We start from the raw sequence: 23,329 nt of genomic DNA, 5'->3' as shown, positions 1-23,329 counted from the left end.
AAGTAGGCAGTGCAGGTCTATCTGCCTTGCAAAGACTGTGGCCTTTCCCTCCGTCCAGGGCGGTCCTGTCTCAGAGACACCCCAGTCCCCTCACTGCTGTCTCCTTTGAGCTGACTTTTACTTACTTATTTTGAGGTAGAGTACCATGTAGCCCAGGTTGACCTTAAACCCCTGATCTTCTAGCAGAGGCCTCCTCAGTGCTGAGATTACAAAGGAGTGGTTTTAAAATTGTTTAAACATTGATTTGATTGGTGGCTGGATGGATTGATTCTATGTGTGAGCATGTTCCTGCCGTTATCCACATGTAGAGGTCAAAGGACAGCTTGGGAGAGACTGTTTTCTTCTACCATGTCAGTTTCCAGAGACTGGATTCAAGTCCTCAGGCTTGGTGGCAAAAACCTTTATCTGTTGAGCCCAATTTAAAATTTTTTCTTTTTTTTTTTTTTTTTTTTATTCATTTGTTCATATGTGTGTGTACATGGCATGCCATTGCTTAGATTATAGGTGTGTGTTACCATGTCCAACAAGATCGGGCTGCTCTTTCCTGGTAGTCTTTTGTCGTGGGATCAGCTGAGGCTGGGCCCAGATCACTTATAGTGAAAGCAAATCATAAACAGGTGATGTCATGTCAATGTGATGGGTACAGCAACAGAAAGCCCTAGGGAGGGTGTCCCAGGGAACTATAAACATGCTGGTCAGAGGCTTAAGGGATGCACAGGAGCAGCATATGGGAAAGCGTGGTTATGTTCTAAGTGTATTGCAAACCCAAAAGTTATGAGCAGTGGCAGCTCAGAGCTCAGCTGAGTGCTGTGCTCGCCACACCTGCTGAATATTATCTCAGCTGATCCTCCTGACAGCCGAAGGCTCTCCTTGGCAGGGCACTGGGTTTTGCCAAATGCTACAGTGTCTGTTTAGGTTTTTTGTCCTCAATCTGTTTGTGGTGCAATTACCCAGGGTAAATGCCACCTGCTCATACGGTATGGCCCTCTTCTGTGACAGCTAGACGCGGCTCACTAGCATTTTGTTGGATCTATTCATAAGGAACCCTGCTTTCTTGTGTGCTGCTTTCTTGTGATGTTTTTTGCTCTGGCTTTGATAGTCAGTGATTTAGAAAGGCTTCTCTGCTCAACTCTTTTTTGGAAGAGTTTGTGAAGAGGATGTCGGTTCTTTAAGCATTTGTCAGTGTACAGCGGAGAGCCAAGTGGCCTGGGCTTCTCTGTGAAGGCTCAAGTTTCAAACTCATTAGCAATCGCTCAGGTTTTCTGTCTGAGTCAGTTCTGATATTCTGGGAGCCGTACTCTGCTTCCTTAGTTAGTCATTACTGCTTTCTTTCATGCTACTTCAGATTTCTCTTTTTGCCGTTAAAAGCAGTGTGTTTACTGTTGGTTCCCATATACAGCTTCACTGTCTTGCATAAACAGAGGGATCCCTACTATGCTTAGTAATGAAGAGTTGGGGCCTGGAAGTGGCCTCGGTTAATTTCCACTCGTTGGTCTTGTGGGCTAATCTCTATAGAGTGCTTTGGATCCTCATTTCCACAAAAGAAGGAGCATAAACTCTTGTCACTTTCTTAATGTCAGGAGCAACAGATTGTAGATTGTTTATAAGGAGCTGTTCTTTCTTATTAGTATCACTGGGGCTAATTCCTTTTAGGTGTTCACCTCCCACGGCCCCACGGTGATCATGCCTACCTGGTTCTGCTCTCGAGCCTGGTTTTCCCACGTGGGCCCATTTGATGAAGGAGGACAGGTAAGTGCCAATTGTAGAATTTGGACTCTGTGGGTTCCCCCAAGTTGGGGTTTTCAGCCTCTTCCCAGCATTCCTCTGTTAGTTTCCTGGTTCTTGGCTCAACATTGCCCCCTTCTGCCTGTGGTGATGAAGTACAGGCTTGCAGCAGACTACCCTGTGGGTGATACTCTAATTGCCATCCTTGCTTGCTGACTCACCCAACCTCTCCCATGTTCAGGATCTCATCGAGGGCCTCTTGGGAAGTGAGCTTATCCACCCCTTTCCCTCCGCTCTAGCTTTCCACTCCATGCAGCTCAGAAGCCACTCAGTGCTCGCTGATTGATTATCCCACGGTTCTTTCTGTTGAGAGTTTGCCTCAAGACCTTTTCTGATGCACAAAGTAGAATTTAAGGCAGAACTGGGACTTGAGACCCTCAACTAGCCTACCTTCTGCTTCACCCTCCGGTCATCTTAGAGTTCATCTCTTACCTGCTGAGAAAAACTAATCTACATTTTTCTCTTGTGACCCACATCACAATTAAGTATCAGAGTACTCTTTTCTTTTATTGAGGCAAAATCTGGATGTGGTGTCCAGGTCAAGCACTAGCTTCTGGCTTCAAGCAATCCTATGAGCTCTGCCTCCCAGATACTGGGGCCACTAGTGCCACCATACTTGGCTCTAAGCAAAACAGCCTTCTATGGCATCTGATGGCCTGGGTCAGTATTGGTGAGCACTGTCCTCTGGCTTTTGCAGGGCGTTCCAGAGGATCTGCTGTTCTTCTATGAGCACCTCAGGAAAGGTGGTGGTGTCTTTCGGGTAGACCACAGCCTGCTCCTCTACCGATACCACCTGTATGCAGCCACACATTCAGTCCTTGAGTAAGTAGGGCATACCAAGTTCTGGAAACACCTGGGACACTCCAAGAACAGGTGAGGTGCAGGTATATAGCCAGGCCTAAATCACTTGTGAGTCACTTATGTGACTAAAACCAGGGTTGGTGGAGTCAGGGCTCATAATGGCAGGATATAGGCAATGCCACTGAGCAGGTTAAGGTGGGGTCAGAGTATACTGTGTTACCCTTGTAGGAAGTCCTTCAAGGCTGCTGAATGTCCTGTTCCACAGAGGTCAGGAAACTTCAATGCAAAAGCCAAACATCAGTTTCCCTGATTGTGTGAGGTGAAGGCTTGTCTCCTCTTTGTTCTCATTTGCTCCAACCTAGCATGGCTCACCATGAGACCCAAGAAGACTTCTGACAAGTTAACAGTCCTCGTGGTGGGAGGAGCTGTCAGTGCTGGTGACTGAGCTACACCTCCATAGCAGAGGATCCACTTTCACCACTTTCACTTTTCTTTGGCTAGCCAGCTGCCCTTCGGCCTCCACGCCCACTGGCTAAAGATGTGGAGAGGGTAAAAGAGGGTGAGCTTGCTAATTCTTCAGTCTGTACTGTGTATGAGACAATATCAGCTACCTCACTATGAAGTGAATTGTGCTAGGAGACTGTCCCCTTTATAGCCCATGGGCACTGGGAAAAGTGGCCTCTGGGTGCCTTATTGCCCAAACCATAGATTTATAGTAATGTACTTACAGCTGTAAAGTGGCAGTGGTTATGTTCTTAACCTGGTTGGAGCTGTCTAAGTGGGAGTTCCCTCCTGAGTATCTTACATCTACCACCCAGGCTTCAGTTCCCAGCATCTCAGTGACTCTGGGTCCCTGGACCTTGGACCTGTACCATTTACAAGTTTCAGCTTCATGTACTACAGAACTTGCCCTCCTTGTGTCTGAACTTTCGTCACAGCTTTGGAGGAGCATCTTGCAGAGTTGCTGTCAGGAGGCAGACACTTATGGGACTGGCTCCTAGGAACAGTGCTCAGAGGACATGGCAGTCCTGAAGTCCAGCGAGAATCTGAAAACACACAGTGAAACTCAGACAAATGCACACGTAGTGCAGATTTCTATCAGCCCTGCAAGGCTCTAAGAGTTCTGTACTAAGCTGAAGAATCTGTCTTAATAAATTTTAAATGGCTGAGACTGTATAGGATATGTCATGCACATGTTAGCTGCCCAGTTTCCTATGACGAACTGTGGTAGGCTAGTAGCTTGTGACCATAGGCATTTGTTTCCCAAAGCTCTATATGTTGATCACAAGTGGTATCTTCCTACTGTGCTCTCAGATTCCAGGAGAGGCACCATACTCCCTGGGGTGTCATCTACCAAAGGCCTCATGCCCTCAATATCTCTGGGGTAGGATTTCAACATAGGGAATGGTAGTACTAAAACATTTTACCTTCAGCAACCAAAGTGTTAAGTTAGAACACATTTCAGTATCTTGAAAAATCTAACATGTGGAAATTAAGTAGCCAAAGGAAAAAATCACAAAAGAAATTAGAAAAAAAATGAATAGGCTACAGCCTTCAGCATGAGTCACTGAAACAGCAGCAAAATAGACCCCAGGTAAAGAAGGAGAAACCAGGGATAGAAGGGAAAAGCTGGAATGCTAACAAGATTGATGTAAAAATAAAACAGAGAATTAACAATACTAGCCACCCCACAGACATTTGACCAAAAAGTAAAAATTTTAATTTAGTAATTTAAGAACATTAACAAAAGATAGCCAGGCCAGGGGATTTTCTGAAGTATCCTATAACATGGTTAAGGAAGAAGTTATATCAGCCTTATCAAGATCATTTTAGGAAGCAGAGGAGGAGGTGAACAATTGCTTTGGAACATCAGGTGTACAAGAGACTGAGTGAAGACAATGCTTGTCACTAGTCAATCAATCCAGCTGAAGTCACATGATGCTAGGAGCAGCAGTGCACATGAAACAGATACACAGCAAGACTACAACTGTTTAAAAACTCAGCTAGTATGGTTTACATCATCCTGTATTAAATCTTAAACACAGCACTGTTTGTCCAAGGAAGGAGCCCCTTCCCACGGTCCTCTGATAGAGGTAGAGTGTGTGACAAAGCACCGTGGCAGCTGTCTGGGCACCAAGCTGCAGCTGTTTCTGGATGCTGATTCTACTGGCTGGTGAAACACTGTACATTGATCTTGCATCATCGTTTTGTGGGCCGTGTGAGCATGAGATGCCTGGAGATCATGTGGTCATTTGTGTAAGGGAGGTCCTTCCCATGCTGGTCTGTGAAGCTTAAGCCACCTGGGTGGTGACTTGTAGCCCACCCAGCAGGCACTCAACATGTCTCTCAGTAGAGCAGCCTGTGTGTACAGAGCTCACTCCTTTGTGTTTGCACAGTAAGCTTTGCCACCCACAGCACAAAAATAAGTGATCTAATGTAAGTTTCTGTGTTGGATTAAAGTCTTTAAACTGTGAGCTGCGGCACCTCCCAGGATAAAAGCTGTAATTACAACCTGAGGCTTGTTTGAGAGTTGGATTTGTCCAAACCTCAGGTGGCAGTGTCTTGATTCTGTCATTTTTTTAAAGTTCAAAATGACCTGAATCTGTGTCATTTCTCTTTATGTATATGTGGAGTACTTCATATGCCAAAGGACAGGAGAATAGCATTTCCAGGAAACCACACGTCCCTTAAACTTGTGAGCAGCTGGACGTGTATGTAGTCATGCCATCCCTGTATACCTCCACTGTATGTTGTCATGCCATCCCTGTATATCTTCACTGATGTGTCATCTTACAGATCATGTGTGCTTAGCCATTTACAGTACACATGCTACCTGTACTCGGCAAACTGTTTGCTTTCTGGTCTCACTGATGAGGTCTGTAGAGAAATACATTTCTAACCCTATTCCCATGGCAGCATGATGCTGGGCTTAAAGAGAACCAGATAAGGGCCTTTCTCCAGATGAGTGTAGAGCAACAAGATGCACCTCAGAAGCAGGGATGGGGGGACTAGACATGACACCACTAGTGTCCTAATCCCTGATATCCATCCTGAGATGGCCTATGCTGATATACTCTGTTGTGGAACCTGACTGGACCAGTGGGTTGTCCCTCGTGTTCCCCTAGCAAGGCTCTTACAGCCTTTTTTTCTGAGCACAGATGCTGCTGGTCATTGGCCATACCTTGTGGGAGGAGGGGCTCCCACCCCCACCCCCAGGACTCCTGTGAGCTGGTACATGGCCATACCTTCTGGGAGGAGAGGCTTCCCCCAACCACCCCCCAGGACTCCTGTGAGCTGGTGCAGTGCTGAGTCTGTGATGTTTCAGTCTCTTCCCAGAAACTCACCCATACAGGTCCAGGAAAACCAGTCCCGTAGCTATTTCTTAGCAAGAAGAGATGGATGTGCTAGGTGCCAGATGGCCTGTTCTCAGGGCAGACTCCTAGGAGAAGCAAGACCAGTACAAGATGCTCCTACCTTTTTATGACTGCCTGCATCCTCTCTTAGAGACCACCTAGTAAAATTCAGGATGCTAAGGGCCTTACAGGCCTAGAGCCTAGTCTTGGTGGACATGTTTGTAATTCCTTTATAAAATAAATCATTGGTGCCCAGTGTTTTGGGGAACCAAGTCGACTTCACTGTATAGTTAAACCTACCATCCTGCAAATAAATTTCATAGATTGAATATGTGAGATCATATGGGCTTTTCTTCCACAGAGACTCCCCAGTAGACCCACCCAGGATGTGTGTAAGATGTCACCAACACATGGACTGTGCTTAGTCTCCAACAGGAGCTGTTGTTGAACATGTTTACTTACTGGTGAACATGCCATATAACATATATGCAGAAATGCACATGGGTGCTCCCTGCACCTGTGCCCTCATCCCACACGAGCACATTGTAAATATACTCCTGGATTTGATGCATATATGTGCATATGTACATCATGTCTTGCTCAGGCACTGAACAAAACAAACCTCTTGTAGTGACCAAGGCTATGGAGACAGGCCCTCCGGTGGTCCTCAAAAGGTCAGGTAAGGACAAGCAACCCTCTGGACAGGGCAGTCCTTGAAGAGCCTGAGATGACAGAGGGGGCCTAGTAGCCCCTGCTATATCTCCTGTGTTTGTATAGCCATGAACCCTAGCAAGTCTCCTCAAGGGCACTTGAAGGCAGAAGGGAAGGGAGACCCTTGTGGCCAGGATGGGGTTGGAGGTTTGTCTGAGCACCCCGTGCCTGGATTTTTGTCTCACTTTGTTAAGAACCCTCACCCACACTTAGGCAGAATAGATGCCCCAAAAGGCAAGTCTTGCTTTTTTGCCTTTGACTCTACCTTGCTGCCTCCTGTCTGATACCATCACACTAAGGTTTGCTGAGGGATAGAAATCAGAAAGGACTTTCTTGGCTTCACAGTGGTGAAGTATCTGCCCCTTGCGTGAGGCCTTTGTTGTGAGATCAGGGTTCTCACTCTTAGGGTCTTCCATTTCCTTAGGTGATAGTATGGCTGCAGTGAGATATACTGTATGGAGCTGAAGTATGTCTTATTTGTGACTTTCTCCTTGAAGGGGGGCACTACAGCCATAGACAGGACTGGCTCGGGTTCATAATTAAATGCTATTCACTTAATGTGGTTCCCCAGAACCCCTAGGGAATCCCCTACCAAAATCACTGACTGAGCTCAGCACAACCCTAATTAGAATGTTTAACTTGGGAGGTCTCAGAAAAATGCGAAACAGGCAAAACATGCTCTGATGTAGGTAGTGACACGAGGTACATCCCCGCATACAAGGATAGTTCCACCCAAAGGACCAGGATGCTAGGGTCTGGGCAGAGATTAGGGACAGCAGGTAAGTAGAGCTCACAGGGGGTGGGGGTGGGGTGTGGGGGGCTGAGAAGAAACAAGCCCTGGAGATCTGCATCCAAGGGTCTGCTGCCTGGGAACAAGTCTGTCTGTGTTCAGAAAAGGACATCTTTGGGATTGTCTGAGGGAAGGGACAGCTAAGCATGTTCCTAACGTGAACATGACTTCTTACCAACACCTTTCTTCTGAGTATTGACCAGGCTGGTAAGTAAGACCCGTGTTGCTGGGTCTACTGCAAATCCCTTTTCACTTTCTAACTCAAAAGGACTTGTTTCACATCTAGAATTTGGGCCTGGAGAGATGGCTCTGTCAGTGAAGTGCTTGCTGCAGAAACTAAGTTCAATTTCCAGCATCTACATAAAAAGCTAGGAATGGCAGCATACACCTTTGATCCTAGTCTGAGAAAGGAAAAGGAGGGTTCCTGGAGCTTGTTGACCAGCTAGTCTTGCTGAATTCACCCCGCCTCAAAAAATAAGGTGAAGAGTGATAAAGATATGTGATGCCAACTGTTGGCTTTGCATGAACCCTCATATATGTAGACATAGCTGCCAGGTACTGGAGCCACTCGTGTGCTAGAACTGGCAGCTATGGAGAGAGAGGCCTATCCATCAGGTCTACATCCCACCTACAAAGCAGTCCAATATGAGTGGCCCAAAGCTTCCTGGCAGGCATTGGTTCACATGGTAGCTCATGGTGACCTCTTGCTATGAGAGGTGGCAAAAGAACAGAACCAGATCTCCCTTGGCTATGGTTTAGATTTGGTGTGCTCCTAGCCCTAAACAGGGACACTCACCTATGTCCCCAGGGCTAGTGGGTGAGGTGACACCAGAGTCCACACACCTGGCCATTTTAGCTTCCCTCTCTCTCTGCTACAGGATGACCATCTGGACTCACCGTGTCCACTTCCTAGAGGAACAAATCCTACCTCACTGGAAGTCCTTCACCATCTGGAATGCAGGCAAGCAGGGGCGTAAGTTATACCGCAGCCTCACTGCAGCCAGCCGGCACAAGGTAGGGCCCTTTCCTCCTTATCCTGTTGGCCATTATCTTGTCTCCCCCAGTGCTATCACATCTTTATCTTATAGTCCCCATCACCATCTAACTGCTGGCCCATGTTCACCCCCCAGGTGGTGGCCTTCTGTGACGTTGACGAGAACAAGATCAGGAAGGGCTTCTACTGCTATGAAAACTCACAGGTATATAGCCATGTGGCAGAGTGCCAAAACCCATTACAGGGAAGGGTCTTCAATACCATGCCAGCTTTCTCTTAGACTCACTTGGGCTCTGCCCAAGAAACGTAACCCTCAGCTCCCAAGAGTCTCCAGAATCCCTTAGGACTCTGCCCGTGTCCTTGGGGAAATGGCTGCATATTCCTTCACTCTAGTTCTCAATGTTGGCCTACCAGAGTTGGTTCTGGTGGCTGTCAGGTGGCTGGGGCTGCCAGAACCTGGGGTACAACCACCTGTCCTGTTATGATTGGCCCAAGACTCCCATCTGCTACTTGATCACCAGCTACTGTGAGCAGAGGCTGTGGCTAGCACAGGTCTCAAGGGGTTCCTTCTGTGTGAAGTCCTAATGACTCATGGCTGGCACCATCTCTGTAGGAAAGACCCAAGCCAAAGGTTCCCATCCTGCATTTCCAAGCTGCCCAGTCGCCCTTTGTCATCTGTGTGAAGCTGGTGAGTATTGGCTATGGGTGCAGGGCTCCTGGGTATCTGCTGTACCCTTACTGTAAATCAAATCTTATTTTGTGGTCATAAGGACACCGTGAACTAGGTCAGAGGCTATAGCTGCTGCTCTGTATGCTAGATGCAGCTGTGGGTACTAGGGACAGGGTGAGATGGACACTCCTGATAACACCCTTATAAAACTGTTTTCATTCTTTCCTTTAAACACTTAAAGCCGTTGTTCTGAGCCCAGCCACCATGTTCAAGGTGCTGTGGTTCATGCTACTCAAAAGGCAGTCTTGCCCACATATAATAACAGCTTGGTGGTGACTAGTAGTGCCACAGGACCCTCCTTTGTTTCATCTGGTTTCTCCACTTTTGGTTCCATGGGCATAGGTGCCAAGCATCCTGTTTCTGTGCAAACTGAGGTTACTTGTGGTCAATGCAAAAAGGAATCTGTCTCTTCAAGGAATGGGTCTCCCAACAGCTGTGCCAAGCTAAAAATGGCCAGACTGTAAGCATCTTGCTGGAGCTAGGGCTAGACTTTCTTTATCTACTCTGGACACTGTTCCTTGGTAGGTCAAGCTATGGCAGACATTCCCTCAGGAGACTTGGCTCTTTTGGATATTATTCCCAGAACTCTTTATGATGGTGACATTAACTGATTTTATGATGACAGTATAGTGTCCTGCATAGGAAATTCTCCTCTGTAAGAAACCTCATGTGCATTAACAGATAGCATCCATCTGGAACAGGCCCATCTGGAAGGGTTGTGTTTTGGGCAGTGGAGGGCCAGTGTGCCTTGCCCATGTGACCTGCTCTAGGCCACTGACCATGTGGAATCCTGCTGGTCAGAAGCCCTGTTTCCTGTCCACAGTTCTTCCTCACTGTAGTAAAGGGGCCTGCCTTTGAACTAAGAGGCTCCTGGGTGCTTCCTGCAGCAGAGCTAAACAGACCTTGCACATCAGTCACTCTTGTCAGACTGCATCTGCTCACCATTGGCCTCAGCAGGGGTCATCTTCATCCCTGCCACCCACTACTCTGCTCAAGCGCTGAGGCCAGACAATCTTATTTCTAACGATCTCACTGTAAGTTGTGTATGATTTGCCTGACACCTTTTGTTCTTGAGTAGTTTTTCAAAGTCCTAATGGGAATTTCCAGACATCTACCAGGTGAGAGGGCATGACTGTCCTGAATGTCAGCAGCCCCAGGACAAGGTATCACCAGTTCCAAGGATAGCTGTGTCACCCTCTCTATTGCCCTCAGCAAGGCAGCTCAGCCTCCAGCTGCAGCGGTCCACCACAGTTCTTAGGTCATGGAGCAGATAACAGGTGGGCCGTGCTGTTGAGGTGGTGGAGGACACAGGCCAGACTTCAGCCTGTGTTCCAACTCATGGCTTCCAGTCTGTGACAGCTTATTTCAGGTCATGGCGTAGTTCTCAGAACGTGAAGTGTGTGTCTGCCTGTGTCTTCTAGAGAGTGATGTCATATAGCAGCAGATGACTAACAGTCACACGTAGGAACAGTCAGAAACAGCATTAAGCTGGAGACACTATGGGAGTGGAAGGCCCCTCCTTAGCTCTGCATCCTCTAGCAGTCTACAGCATTTCTCTTAACACAGTGAGGAAGACAGACCTACCTGTGATGCACTGTGTATTTTGAATATTCTCTCTTTTGTGTGCATGTGTGTTTGTAAGTGCTGGTGGAGAAGTGCTTTATCATCAAGTTCTCTCACTGAGCCAGGAACATCCTAATTCAGCAAGACTAGCTTACCAGCAAGCCCAGGTATCCTTGCATTCTGACTTCCCAGTCCTGGAATTGCAGGTATATGCCACCACACCCAGCCTTTACAATGGCATTAGAGATTGAATGGTCCTCGTGCATGTGCAGCAAGCACTTTCCTGAAGCCATCTCTAGCTCCAAAGTTTTAATTTATAAACTGATATTTTTACCATTTAGAATAAATATACTATTTGACTTTTCCCCTTGTGAAAGTTTGATTCATTCTGAGATAGCTATTTGTTTGTTTGTTTTTCGAGACAGGGTTTCTCTGTGTACCCCTGGCTGTCCTGGACCAGGCTGTAGACCAGGCTGGCCTTGAACTCAGAAATCCGCCTGTCTCTGCCTCCCAAGTGCTGGGATTAAAGACGTGTGCCACCACTGCCTGGCCTGAGATGGCTATTCTTGATCATGATATTTTACAGAGCACTGCCCACATTTGCTTCTTAATTGTATCTATGGTCAATGAGGTTACTTTGGTAGAAAGATTAACTAGGAATCCCAAGTTTTCTTTTGTGTACATCTGATTGTCTCAGCCTCACATATTGGGCAGCCCATTCTCCTATTAGGGAATGTGCTGGCTAAGATGGTCATTTCTGCTCCTGGGTCTTTTTCTACCAATTTCCTGTACGAAATCCAGTGCCTTATCACAGAGGGAAGCTACTCTTCCTTATTCCAGAATTTTTCTCCAATTTTTCTTATTTAAATAAACTGCTGTATTGTGACCCATGATACACAGAGAAAATGCCTCAGCACAGATGGGCAAGCACTGGCCCATGGGTCATATTTAGCTCTCCACCTGTTTTTTCATAAGTAGCTTTCTTAGAATACAGACAATGCGCATTCAGAGTTACAACCTCCGTAAGAACAGTGCAGATGCTATTCCAAGGAGATGTGCAAACTGCTCACCTATGCAGTGTGCCCTGGCTCAGAGAAGAACTATGGGCAGCAGCAAGACTCCACCTGCAGCTCACAGTGTGATGGTTCCAGTCAGCAGGACACCTTGGCATCAGCACAGCACGGTGCACACAGAATTGTCTGCTTGCCACTCATGTATGGACTCCCAACTTTTTGTTCCTACGTCTGGTTCTTCTCAGCGCCTATGTATGATCGTCTACTGTGTAGACTATTGGATTTTGTCGGCATGTCAGGACCCTGGCTTGTGGGAGTCATCTCTAGCCCTCAGTTGCCATTCCTGCTGCTATGAGCTCCCATTTCTCTGGTTTATCCCAGAAGTAGAAGTAGAAGTCAGGTTGAACACTTCCAAAGACCACCAACGTGGACAGACGGACTGTTTCTACCCTTTTGGAGAAGTTTCTTGCTGTGGTTGTGGGAGTGTCTCTGACCTCTCCTGGCCCAAGCCTGATGCTTCTTTGAATGTAGGGGAGCAGGTGCGGCCACTGTGGACATTTCTGATTTTCGAGGCAGAATGTTTTTCACATCCTGTTTCAAACCACTGGTACCTGTGGGACAAGGTAGAGTCAGGGTCACACCCTAGCTTAGAGGCCTCTTGTGTTGGTCAGAGGACAGATATCTGACTTAAGAGGAGCAGAGCGGTTCCTCCCACATCCTGCCAGATTGCCCCAGACTTCATCTGCCAATAGTTGGGCTGTTCTTCAGCAAGATAATGGGCTTTGCTCCAGTCGGGGGCTGGGAGGTGACAAGTAAGAGGAATCAGAGGGCAGGTGCTTGGCAGATAATAGAGTACAGAGTTACCTGAATAGATGGAAGGGAAGGTGGCTTAAATGCCTTGTGTAGAGGGCCAACACCAGGTGCAAAGGTACCTTTCAGTACCTCACTGCTGTTGGTGACCCACAGAACTATATAACACAGTACCGGCTTCTGCCCTCAGTGGCCTTTGGTTTCCTTCAGGCCCCTTCCCTAATCTGTGGAGGATCAGAAGCTCATCGTGAGCCACCTAATAGGTAGATAAAGTAGGCCTAACCCCAGCCCCTGACCTGAGTCTTTCCAAGAGGACGCCTGACTGAGCTGGAGCTTCTCTCCCCAAAGGACCTCACAGGGGGCGAGTTTGAAGACAACCTGAAGTCACTGCACTTGCAAGAAGGCCGGGACTTTGTTCATTTCAGCTGAGGCTGCCGCCTAGGTGGGTGTACACTGCAACTCCTGTTAGGCTCTGAGCCTCGTCTGTTCTGCCTCCCTGTCACATAGACAACGCTTAGTCTCTGCTTCCTCCAGCGTCTCCCCTCACACTTTTTGCATTTTCACCGTTCATTTCTGGTACGTAACTTGAGGCTTACATCTTCCAAGCACCACTTTAGGCAAATTTCCTGTTCACCAGCTATCTGGTAAGTTTTTAAAAACTACTTTTTCTTTTTAATAACAGGAACCTGCAAAAAGTTCTGGGTTATAGAAATGTGTATGACACTAAGCTTTTCGTCACTCTGAAACCACCTCTACTAGCTACCTTCCTTATTGCTGTGACTACCTCATGGTCTGTGGGGCCATCATGGTGGGGAAGGCATGATGGTGGGAGTTGTTCCCAGCCGGAGCTCTTCACCTTCTCATATCTTAGTGGAGCAGCATGTAGAGAGGGGGCCAGAAGCAAGGGTGAGACTCTTGTCAGTGACCTACTTCTTCAAGCTAGGCCCTAATTCCAGAAGGTGCCAACAACTGGGACAGAATGTTCAAACATGAGCCTGTCAGAGGCATTTCACATTAAAATGATAAATTAACTTTAATACATCTAACGTCTCAATTTAAGTGATCTTTTTGATCAAGATCTTGATTGATCTCGGGCCTTGATTTTGAGTTCTGTTGTTGTCTATTGATACAGAGTGTTACCTTGTAGCTCAGGCTAGTCTTGAGTTCAACCCCACTGTGTCCCCCTCCTGAATGACAGGCTTTGGGTGTGTGCCTGGCTTAAACTTGTTACTATATTCAGACATCCACTCTCGTTATTATATTCAGACATCCACTCTCTGGAGCTCTAGCACCTTTCTGCTCAGGACCATGGACTCCTCCGTCTTGGGCATCCTGCCTTCTCAGGTCTTATATGTGAGACCTCCAGTCCTGTTGCTTTGCTTCTGGAAAACTGTTCTTCTATATTTCTGGAGTTCCTGGCAGAGTTGGTTCTTGGTGATGGGCTGTTCTCCCGGTTTGTGGACATTGGCTTCATCTTCTAAGAGGTTGTATCTTCCTGTCTTGGAATTACATAGGCTTTTCAACATAAGTCCTAATTCCAAAAGGTGCCAACTGGGGGACTTACTATATGTCTCCTTTTGAAGACCCAGCAAGGACCACAGCTCCTTCCTGTGATGATATTTTCCCATCCACCAAATGTGAAGGCACAGCTGTCTAAGGTCCTGGGTCTCGGGTCTCTTGTGGCCTTTTACCTACTCCACCCTAGGCTTAGGAACCTGGCTTTGGGCACAGTGGCCCTAGCTACTTTATTCCTGCTATTAATTCATAGAGTTCACAGGAGGCCAAATGAACAATCTTGTGTGGGCACACACCTTTTGGGCCTCTTGCCCAAACATGCCCACTGGAGAGCTTTCCTGACTCCTTTGTACCCAGATACTCACATGCCACCCTGCTATTTGCTGAGTCTAACATATCACTCAGCATTGCTGTCCTGGTGGACAGACCATCCTGGCCACACCAGTTGTCATGATATCTGGAGAGGAGGGCTCCTCCTAAGTATCTCAGTAGAAACCCTTCCTGCTGAGGTCTTTCTAGCCTTCCAGGCATCCAGTGGGTACAGTTGCCTATGGTAGGATCTGCATGTAGAGATGGCTAGCTAGGAACAAAATCCTTTGCTTCCAACTATTAAATCTCACTGAAAGGGGCATTACTCTGCTGGAGTGTCATCAGTAGATCTGTTGGAAACCAGTTGGTCTCCATGTCTTAAAATGTTGTGTTTGGAATTGTGTTTTAAAATAATACTAAAAATAGTTAATTCTGTTTCCCAGCAGACATGACATCAAAGCCTTCAAAGCCTATCTCACACATGGCCTCTTCAGCTGATCTCAGCCAGACTTTCTTCTACGCACAACAGAAAATGCTGAGTCGCCAGGCGGTGGTGGTGCACACCTTTAATCCCAGCACTTGGAAGGCAGAGGCAGGCGGATTTCTGAGTTCGAGGCCAGCCTGGTCTACAGAGTGAGTTCCAGGGCAGCCAGGGCTATGTGGAGAAACCCTGTCTCGAAAAAAAAGAAAAAAAGAAAAAGAAAAAAGAAAATGCTGAGTCTAGGAAAGAGGTGTGCAAGACTGGGATGAATTATGAGCCAGGACTCCAGAAGTCCCTGCCACTAGGGCAGCACAACAAACCTGCAGACCCAGGCCTGAAAAGTGGCTCTGGATAAAGGCAGCAGCCTGTGCTTTCAAGTCAGGTTCTGTGAGATGCAGGCTATTACACTGAGTGAGCACACACTACCACAGGCCTTGGCCACTTCACTATGAGCAGTTATTTTGAATTCTGTCTCAGCCACATGTCCATCCTCAACTGCTTAATGAGCATCAGGCCTGAGATACAGAAAGGCAGAAGGGGCAGGCATGGGACCACCATGGCATGCAGGCCCTGGGACAAGGTGTCAAGGATCCAGGCTTTGGGAACAAAGTTGTCATCCATATTCCCACAGGGATGCTGGGTTCTGATGATCTCTCGCTCAGACCATTGTAGTATTGCTGGTAACTTGGCTGGCTGAGCATGTGGGAGAAGAGCTGTCTATCACTGCATCTGCCCAGCACTTCAGACTTTATACCAGGGTGTGAAACACCCATCATGCTATACAAATCACGCAGTAGATCCTCCAGCTCCTTTTGCACAGAGATAGGCAGAGGCTGGGATGTGTGATACATGATTTAATGAGAAGCACATCTGTGTGACAGCAAACGTATGGGCAGTCCAGGCCACCAGAGCACAGCATGCATGAGGAATTACTGCTCTCTGTGGATGGCCTCCCAATCCATCTAGCAGCAGGTGCTAGTCTGTGGCACCAAGTTTCCATGATGGTAAAGCTTGTTGTGGAGCTGCAGGGCGAGACATCCCAGCTAGGTAGGCAAGGCTCAGCTTCCTGGAACAGGCTGTAAAGAGACATGGCAACATCAGGCTGGTTGCCACCCCACCCTCTCTGATATATGGCTAAAGCCTGCCATGTCCCAGAATTGTGGCAACTTGAATTGCGTAGTAATAGCTCTGTCAGAGTACGTTAGTAAACTGTTCACATGTTTAAACTTAAGTTCACCCTGCATAAAGGACAAGGCTACATCATGGCCCCATCTGTTGTCACCACTCCTAGAGCCACTCAAGCAACAGGCCACATCTATGTATCCCTCATAGCTTCTGTAGGGGGAAGCCCTGGGAAGAGTTGGGCACACAGGAAAAAACAAAATTCAAAGCTAAGAGAAGAGCAAGAAAAGAAGCTGACCAGCGAGACCATGCCAGCTAAATACCAAGACCCCAGGGTTAGAACAAACCAGTTTCAGACAGGGCTCTGCAGCTGGAGGTCACAGCCTGGGATAATGTAATGTGTCAAGAAAAAGTGCTGGCCCAGGGTCATCAGGGACAGAAGAACAGAGCTGTGAAACAACAGTGTAGGAAATGAAATTCAGATAAGGGGGAAAGAAACATTAAACAGGAAGGTCAAATAGGAAACAAAGATGATGGATGTAAACTTGCCTGTAATTATACAGTAAACATGAATTCATGAAATGCTAATTAATAAAGATTTTAAAATGATATTAAGGCACAAACTTGACTGTAACATTCATAGACATTGAAAGTGTGACAGGAACCAGATGTCACCACACTAACAGTGAGCAAAAGAGGCATCAAGAGTTGTAACAGTTTCAAAATGCAACCCCCAGAGTTTAAACATAAATTAAAGGGCATTCAAGACAAATGTAAAACATCGATTCTGCAGCAGCTGGAACAAAATGACAGAAATGTAGACTAATGGGTCTGGTGTCCCGCTCGATACAGAGAGTCTCACAATGGAAAAAAGTTGTTCCTCAGACTTCCATCCTGCAACTGGAGAGCATAGGAGACACAGAACCTAGCAAAGTCCACCAAAGGGCTGTTTATATGTTCCTGCATAAGCTGAGAATACCACTCAAGGGGGCCTCCAGGGCTTAACTCATGAGATCTGAAAAGCATCCACTCATGCCTCACCCCTGTCAGGCACACCAGAACCAGGTCTGCTAGCTCCTCGGCCAGATGGGCCAGGCCTACCACAAGGTTGGAGACTGGCTGGCTGATTAGAATGTTCCTCCTCCCGACTCACCTGCAGTCCTCCTGTATGCTGCTGGGCTCCTGAAGGACTCAAGTTCTATGAGGGCAGGGAGCCTAAGGTCAAGGGTGAAGGCAAATGGAAAGACCCTTAGGCCTATACCATAGCCAACATCTAAAAGCCCTTTCCAAGAAGAGCAAGACCACACACTGCTGTCCATTTGATCAACACATCTACTGTTAGTAAAGATATGTATATGATAAGAAAAACATGACAGAGAGATAGTCTCTGACATGGAGATGGAATTATCAAACTGAGCTCACCAGGAAGGTGAGCTATGGAGAGCCTAAAGGAGCTACCAGGTAGATGTGGTGGTTTAAATAAAAATGGCCCCACAGGCTCATGTATCAATATCCTATCCCTAGCTCATGGAACTGTTTGGGAAGGATCTGGAAGTGAGGTTTTCTTGGAGGAGGTGTGTCACTGGGAGTGGTTTTGATGTTTCAAATGATTCCATTTCCAGTGAGCTCTACTTCCTGTTTGTGGGTCAAGATGTGAGCTCTCAGGTGTTCTTACTGCCATGTCTTTGCTCTGCTGTCGGAAACCATAAGCCCCATGAAGGGCTTTCTTAAGTTGCCTTTGTCATGGTGTTTTGTCACAGCAAGGGTGTAGAGAGGAGAACAGGAGGAGGTTTAAAAGTTATTAAACTAGCATGTGAACTTTCTAAGCAGAAATTCAAGTGGTACATGAACATGAACTGGTCACGGAGACCAATCACACAGACAGCATCTGTAGGACTCGTAAGTGACCTTCCAGGGCACCTAAGTCCAGGGAGTGTGAGGGCCTAGTGTCAATCAAGAACCTTAGCTCCCAGCACAGTCCTAGGCCAGCCTGGCTGGTAGGATGTAAACTGACACACGAGTTCTGAGTATTTAAGCCGAGGGTTGAGAGTAAAACGGGAGAATAGACATGGTGAGTACCATGAGCTGATGTGGAATCTACACCTCTTCCATCATACAGTTTGTACTGACTTACAGATTGATAGTATGATCCAGTGTATAAAAGACTGCAAAGTGCAGTCACTCGACAGTGATGGTGACAAGACCCTGAATCATCTGGGGAGTGGGGCAGGCTGACACAGGAAGCATAAAGTGACCCTCCCTTCATACAATAACTTGTCCCAAGTAAACTGAATTTCTCTATGAAGTCGGTACATAGTGCTTTCAGAAACAGTTAGCTGGCTGCCTGCATGTGCTAGCTAGTTTTATGGCAACATGAAACAAGCTAGAGTTATTTGGGAAAAGGAACGCTCAATTGAGAAATTCCTAGGTACAAAAATACTACATAACCTTAAAGTAGACCACAACACAAAGATGTTAAAAGCATTAAGCTGGGATATTTCTAGGATGAAAAAATCAATATGTAGAATTGTTTTAAATCCCCATAGACAGATTGGCCCATAGAACACAGGAAGAGAGCCCAGGGACACAACAGATCACAGCTTTCATGGCAACTTGAAGTGAAACTCCAGGACAAGGTCCTCAAAAACACTAAACACATCAAAACCAGGCAAGATAGGTGGAGAGAGCCTTAGCATAGGCAGTTAGGAAGGCTGGGGCCCCATTGGACAGGAAGGAAATGGAAACCTGATGGGACGGGTCCTCAGAGGAACAGATCCCCTAATAGGATGTACATCCAGGCAAGCAAGGAGACGGGAACTACAGCCTCCTTTCCACATTCCTAGAAGACAGAAGCTGAGACACCATGCGGCCTCCAACAATTAGATGACACCATGCAGCCAGCACACTCTAAAGACACAGAACCTGTCCACCCTGGTGGCAGAAGCAGCTCTCCCAGTTGGTCTGGAGACAGTAATGGCAGCAATGAATACTGACCGTGGGACCCAGCTTACTTTAGACCAGAATTCAGAACAACAGGCAACACAGGTGCCATATGTCCTCAGATATATACTGAAGTATTACCTTTGGAAGCAGCTGGGGTCTGGGCACACCAAGGAGGTCACACAGGTGATTCCGCCGTTCTCTCACAACTGGAAGCTCTGCGTCCCTGTGGAGGAAAACATTGGAGTCTCCTGTGCCATGTGGTTCAGCTCCCCCATCCCCTGAGGTCTGGTGGTGTTAGGACAAAACCCTGTCCCCCAGAGTAGACACCAGGAGAACCTAGCTCTTTCACAGGACTAAGCCACATCCCATCCTAGGGGCATACAGAAGAAATGCTACCTCAGACCAAGAGGGCTTCTGGAGTGCTTTATTAGAATTCAGCTGTCAACTGCTTTCATTGCAGTAATATGTAATGGTGTTAAGTACTAAGCATGTTTTTCTCTGTATGTAAAATTAGTTTTTGTTTGTTTTTGGTTTGTTTTTAAATAGCTTCTCTGTAAACCAGGTGTTGTGCTCTGGCAGAGGAGCAGAGTTCCTAGCACCCATGCAGGGTAGCTCACAACTATTTGCAGCTCCAGCTCCAGGGGAATTGCACACCCTTCCTGGCATCCCTAGGCAACTGCACAAATATGCACACAAGCCCTGACAAACAGCCACAGATGCATACATAGTATTAAATTTTCCAGCTGTCCTTACTCAAGATGAGTTTATTAGAAGGTTGGAAGCAATGTCCACCATCCTGAGGTTTGACCACTGTCTCCTTAGAAGGCACCAAGTTGAGTTCCTACTGACAGCAAACATCTTGAAGTACACTCTGGCAATCCAGATCCACACAACTCTTACCTAGGCAGGAAGGCCACATCCTAGCTGAGTTCCCAAGGGAGATCGCTGCTCTGAGCAGTAATTTGGGTTACCTGGCTGTGCCTCCCAAATAGTATAGAAAGGGGACAAGCCAGCTTGAAATACACCTGTGCACAGGTGATAGTTCCATATATGTGACTGTATGTGCTTGGCAGTGCACATGTGTGATTATATGAGCAGCTACATGTATGTGATCATGTATGCAAACCTGCATATAAATATGTGCAGGGCCATGCATGTGTACAGTGCCTGGATTACATGTCATAAGTTTTTGCTGTTGTGACTGTAACTGTTTCTGGACCCAGCCTAGAACACCTGTGACCCACACCTACAGGCTGTACACTACCACCACCACCACGCTGTCTCTTCTGCACCTCTTGACTTTGGAAACAAGTCTCTAAGGTTATTAGGAACAGAGGAAAGACCACATGGGCCTTGCAGTAGCAAAATGACAGTAGCTGGCTGACATCCACTTGATGGCATGCTATATTCCAGTTACTGAGAAACACTAACTTCTGACCAGCAGGGCTCTGCCCCACTCTGCCCACCTTGCTCACACAAGGAGAAAAGCAATTGCACATTAAACATTTTCTACCTAAAGCTCCCAGGATGTGTCCTCAGCCTTGTGTGAAGTTGTTAGATGGCCCTGAGCTGTTGAGGGTTGGCAATATCTCCCCTTTCCATCCAAAGCTACAGGGACAGGAGAAAGTGGCACTGGGCGCAGGCAGGCCCTACTCACCAGACTGTGTCACTGAGCACAGACATGACCTCATCAAGCACCTCAGCATCTACCAAGTCGCTATAGGTAAGCACCATCTCATACACCTGGCTTGCTGTGCTCTTACGGATCTGGAATGAGAACAGCAGGTCAACAGGAGGAAAGCCCATCACCACCTAGAGAGCCCAAGGGGTCTTAGAAGGTCCATGAAAGGAGGAAGGTGAGCTCAGCCGCAGCCCAGGTACTTCTGCTGTCATAGACATGCCCATCAGAAGGTGCAGTAGGAAATCCTACAAGGGAATCTGTCTGTCTCGCTCTCTCTCTTGATTATTTTCTGTGACATACTACTTCACATGAGGTCTGATCTACCTCTGGCAATGTGTGTTTCTGACAGACAGGCTGAGCTGAGGGGTCATCCCAATGTACATCAAAACACTGTACAAAACAGGTTCTCGGACTTCTAACTCTGAGCTGTGATGCCCCACTCTCAGCAGTGCTTCCCATGCTCTTCCTACCCAGTACCAGCACTCAAGATCCTTTCATACAAACACCAGCCCAGCACCAGTGATCCTTTCATACAAACACCAATCCAGCACCATGTTCCTGTCATACAAACACCAACCACTTGACTGCACACACTGGGAACCCATGTCACCCAGTGTTTACTTCAAAACCCTACGAACATGCACTCATCTTTAAAGGCCACGTGTAAGCACAGTCCTGGGTCCCAGGCAGGTGGCCTTGAGGTGGGACAGGCATACTCACCACAGGGAAAGGGTGGCCAAGGAGGAGGAACAGCTGCAGAAGAACCTTCTTTCTCACATCACCATTGAACTGCACCATCCCACAGAGCCTGCAGGAGACCCACAGATAACATGGAATTGTGCCACACTCATGCTGTTACCCAAGGACCCAAGACACATGGGAGACCCAGAAAGTACACAGCATGAACCTTGAGTCATATGCTAATATGTGTGCAGATCTGTGTGTTGTGCACTAGTGTGCTCCCATGTGATCTACACTATCTTGTATGCACATGTGCTTTGTATACTAATATGCTTCCATGTGCTCACCTATACATGGTGAGATCTTCGTGCTAGCATGTGCATGCTTCCTGCTCCCAGATTCCTGCATCCCAATGTGTGTATGTTTGTACACCTATGTGATTACCAGTACATGACAGTATCTGTGCTAGCATGTACATGCCTGTGTGCCCAGATCCCTGCACTAAAACAGGTGTATTCTCCTTTCTGATGGCCTTTGAGCATCTACAGGACCCATAAGGTAACAGAGCAAGTGACAGATGTGTAAGATGAGCAAATGAGAGATGGAGCTTTCCTATTTTGGCCAATGCCCCCAAACCACTGCTGCTAGGAGTGTTCTGACCTTTCTTTCCCAAAATGAACACAGAAACACTCCATTTTAAGGAGCTTTGTAATTAAAACTTTATCTCCCACCAAGAACCACCAAGTCCCTCTTATTTCTGACTCCACCCAGGAACACTTAAAAACTCACACTGCAATGCTTGACCGAAGCTTCTGGATGTCTTTTGACTTCTTGATTTCTTCCTTACAAAGTGTGAGCAACTTCACACAAAAGGGGTGGCTTGAAGGAGAAAACATTATTATAAGTCCATCTCACAGTAATACAGACTAATAGGGGGCACATTGTTGTGGCCTCAGTGCTGGGATATGTGATATCGCCTGCTTTTTTGGTTCCCAGCATGCACAGCACAGCAGAGATATACTCAACAACTGGGCAGGCAGGCCCTGGCACAGTCACAATGTAACGTATCTAAGTGACCCACCCAAACAGAAAAGACTCTACCGGCAAGTGCTAGTATGTAGAAAGAAACCATGTGATGGACCTAGGTTACAGAGGAGTCCTAGTCAGTCCCAATAATAATACTAATACTGGGCTGTTACACTTCTGTCCATGACAGCAGCTCCCAGATCAACCTAGGTTGGTCCAGGTCACAGGAGTCCAGTCCTTCCCTGACTAGCTCCCTAAAGTGCTTATTGGGTACAGACAGTTTTATTGCTTAGAGCTGTGGTCATTGTCATTCCCAGCTTGCATAGGACTCTACATCCTCAGCTTGTTTTCCTATAGGGCAGATGCACAGTTCTAATGTTCTAGACACATACCACATGCAGTCAGTCTATGATCTCATTGGGACTCTTCAAGTCTACATTCAACTTTGTGGTCCCCAGAAACCCTGTGGGTTTATACACCAGGGTTCTTTTTTTTTTTTTTTTTTTTTTTTTGGTTTTTCGAGACAGGGTTTCTCTCTATAGCCCTGGCTGTCCTGGAACTCACTTTGTAGACCAGGCTGGCCTCGAACTCGGAGATCCACCTGCCTCTGCCTCCCAAGTGCTGGGATTAAAGGCGTGCGCCACCACCGCCCGGCTTTACACCAGGGTTCTTGAAAGACTCCCAATGAGCTAATCCAAGAGGCATGAGCCCTCCAATGAATAGGGTCCAATCTCTGCCTGTCTGAGTGAGGTGCCATGTCTTCCTGGCCACCAGGTTCTCTCAGCATCCCTCATGCTACCTGTTACAGAGTATAGCTGGCATACCCCACCCACCCCCCAAGGTGCACAGAAAAGAGTAAAAAGCCCCAGATAAATAAAGAAAATAGAATGGAGGAACATGATTCTTCTAATCAGAGAAAGTAGAAACATAGAGCAAACAAAATTACTTTAATGAAAACACTAGTAAGATTAAATGAAATAGATTTATGGACTCAGTTAAAAGATCAGATTGTCAGGCTGAA

The 23,329-nt window shown here is 47.0% G+C and overlaps 2 protein-coding genes across 6 annotated transcripts in view; one reads left to right on the top strand and one right to left on the bottom strand.

The window, feature by feature from the left end:
* Window positions 1–16,593, top strand: part of B3gntl1 (UDP-GlcNAc:betaGal beta-1,3-N-acetylglucosaminyltransferase like 1) — a 67,897-nt gene extending 51,304 nt beyond the window's left edge. For 2 of the 5 annotated variants that reach the window (XM_031352601.1, XM_031352605.1), the window contains 7 exons: window positions 1,654–1,749; window positions 2,483–2,607; window positions 8,319–8,454; window positions 8,571–8,639; window positions 9,048–9,122; window positions 12,899–12,992; window positions 14,821–16,593. In XM_031352601.1, the coding sequence (XP_031208461.1) occupies window positions 1,654–1,749; window positions 2,483–2,607; window positions 8,319–8,454; window positions 8,571–8,639; window positions 9,048–9,122; window positions 12,899–12,979 (582 nt within the window). In that variant the 3' untranslated portion in view covers window positions 12,980–12,992; window positions 14,821–16,593. Of the gene's footprint in view, window positions 1–1,653; window positions 1,750–2,482; window positions 2,608–8,318; window positions 8,455–8,570; window positions 8,640–9,047; window positions 9,123–12,898; window positions 12,993–14,817 lie in introns of all 5 variants that reach the window. The other 3 variants (XM_031352602.1, XM_031352604.1, XM_031352603.1) reach the window with 3 other exon arrangements.
* Tbcd (tubulin folding cofactor D) overlaps window positions 15,695–23,329 on the bottom strand; it is a 170,902-nt gene continuing 163,267 nt past the window's right edge. Inside the window, exons 35-39 of the mRNA XM_031352599.1 lie at window positions 22,072–22,161; window positions 21,322–21,409; window positions 20,578–20,687; window positions 19,059–19,143; window positions 15,695–15,931 (exon numbers count right to left, since the gene is read on the bottom strand). Coding sequence (XP_031208459.1) covers window positions 15,914–15,931; window positions 19,059–19,143; window positions 20,578–20,687; window positions 21,322–21,409; window positions 22,072–22,161 — 391 coding nt within the window. The 3' untranslated portion in view covers window positions 15,695–15,913. The remainder of the gene's footprint in view (window positions 15,932–19,058; window positions 19,144–20,577; window positions 20,688–21,321; window positions 21,410–22,071; window positions 22,162–23,329) is intronic.

Source organism: Mastomys coucha, unplaced genomic scaffold (genome assembly GCF_008632895.1).
Source record: "Mastomys coucha isolate ucsf_1 unplaced genomic scaffold, UCSF_Mcou_1 pScaffold5, whole genome shotgun sequence".
Taxonomy (NCBI): domain Eukaryota; kingdom Metazoa; phylum Chordata; class Mammalia; order Rodentia; family Muridae; genus Mastomys; species Mastomys coucha.
The sequence above is the reverse complement of the archived record's forward strand: the minus strand, read 5'-3'. Positions and strand labels throughout refer to the sequence as shown.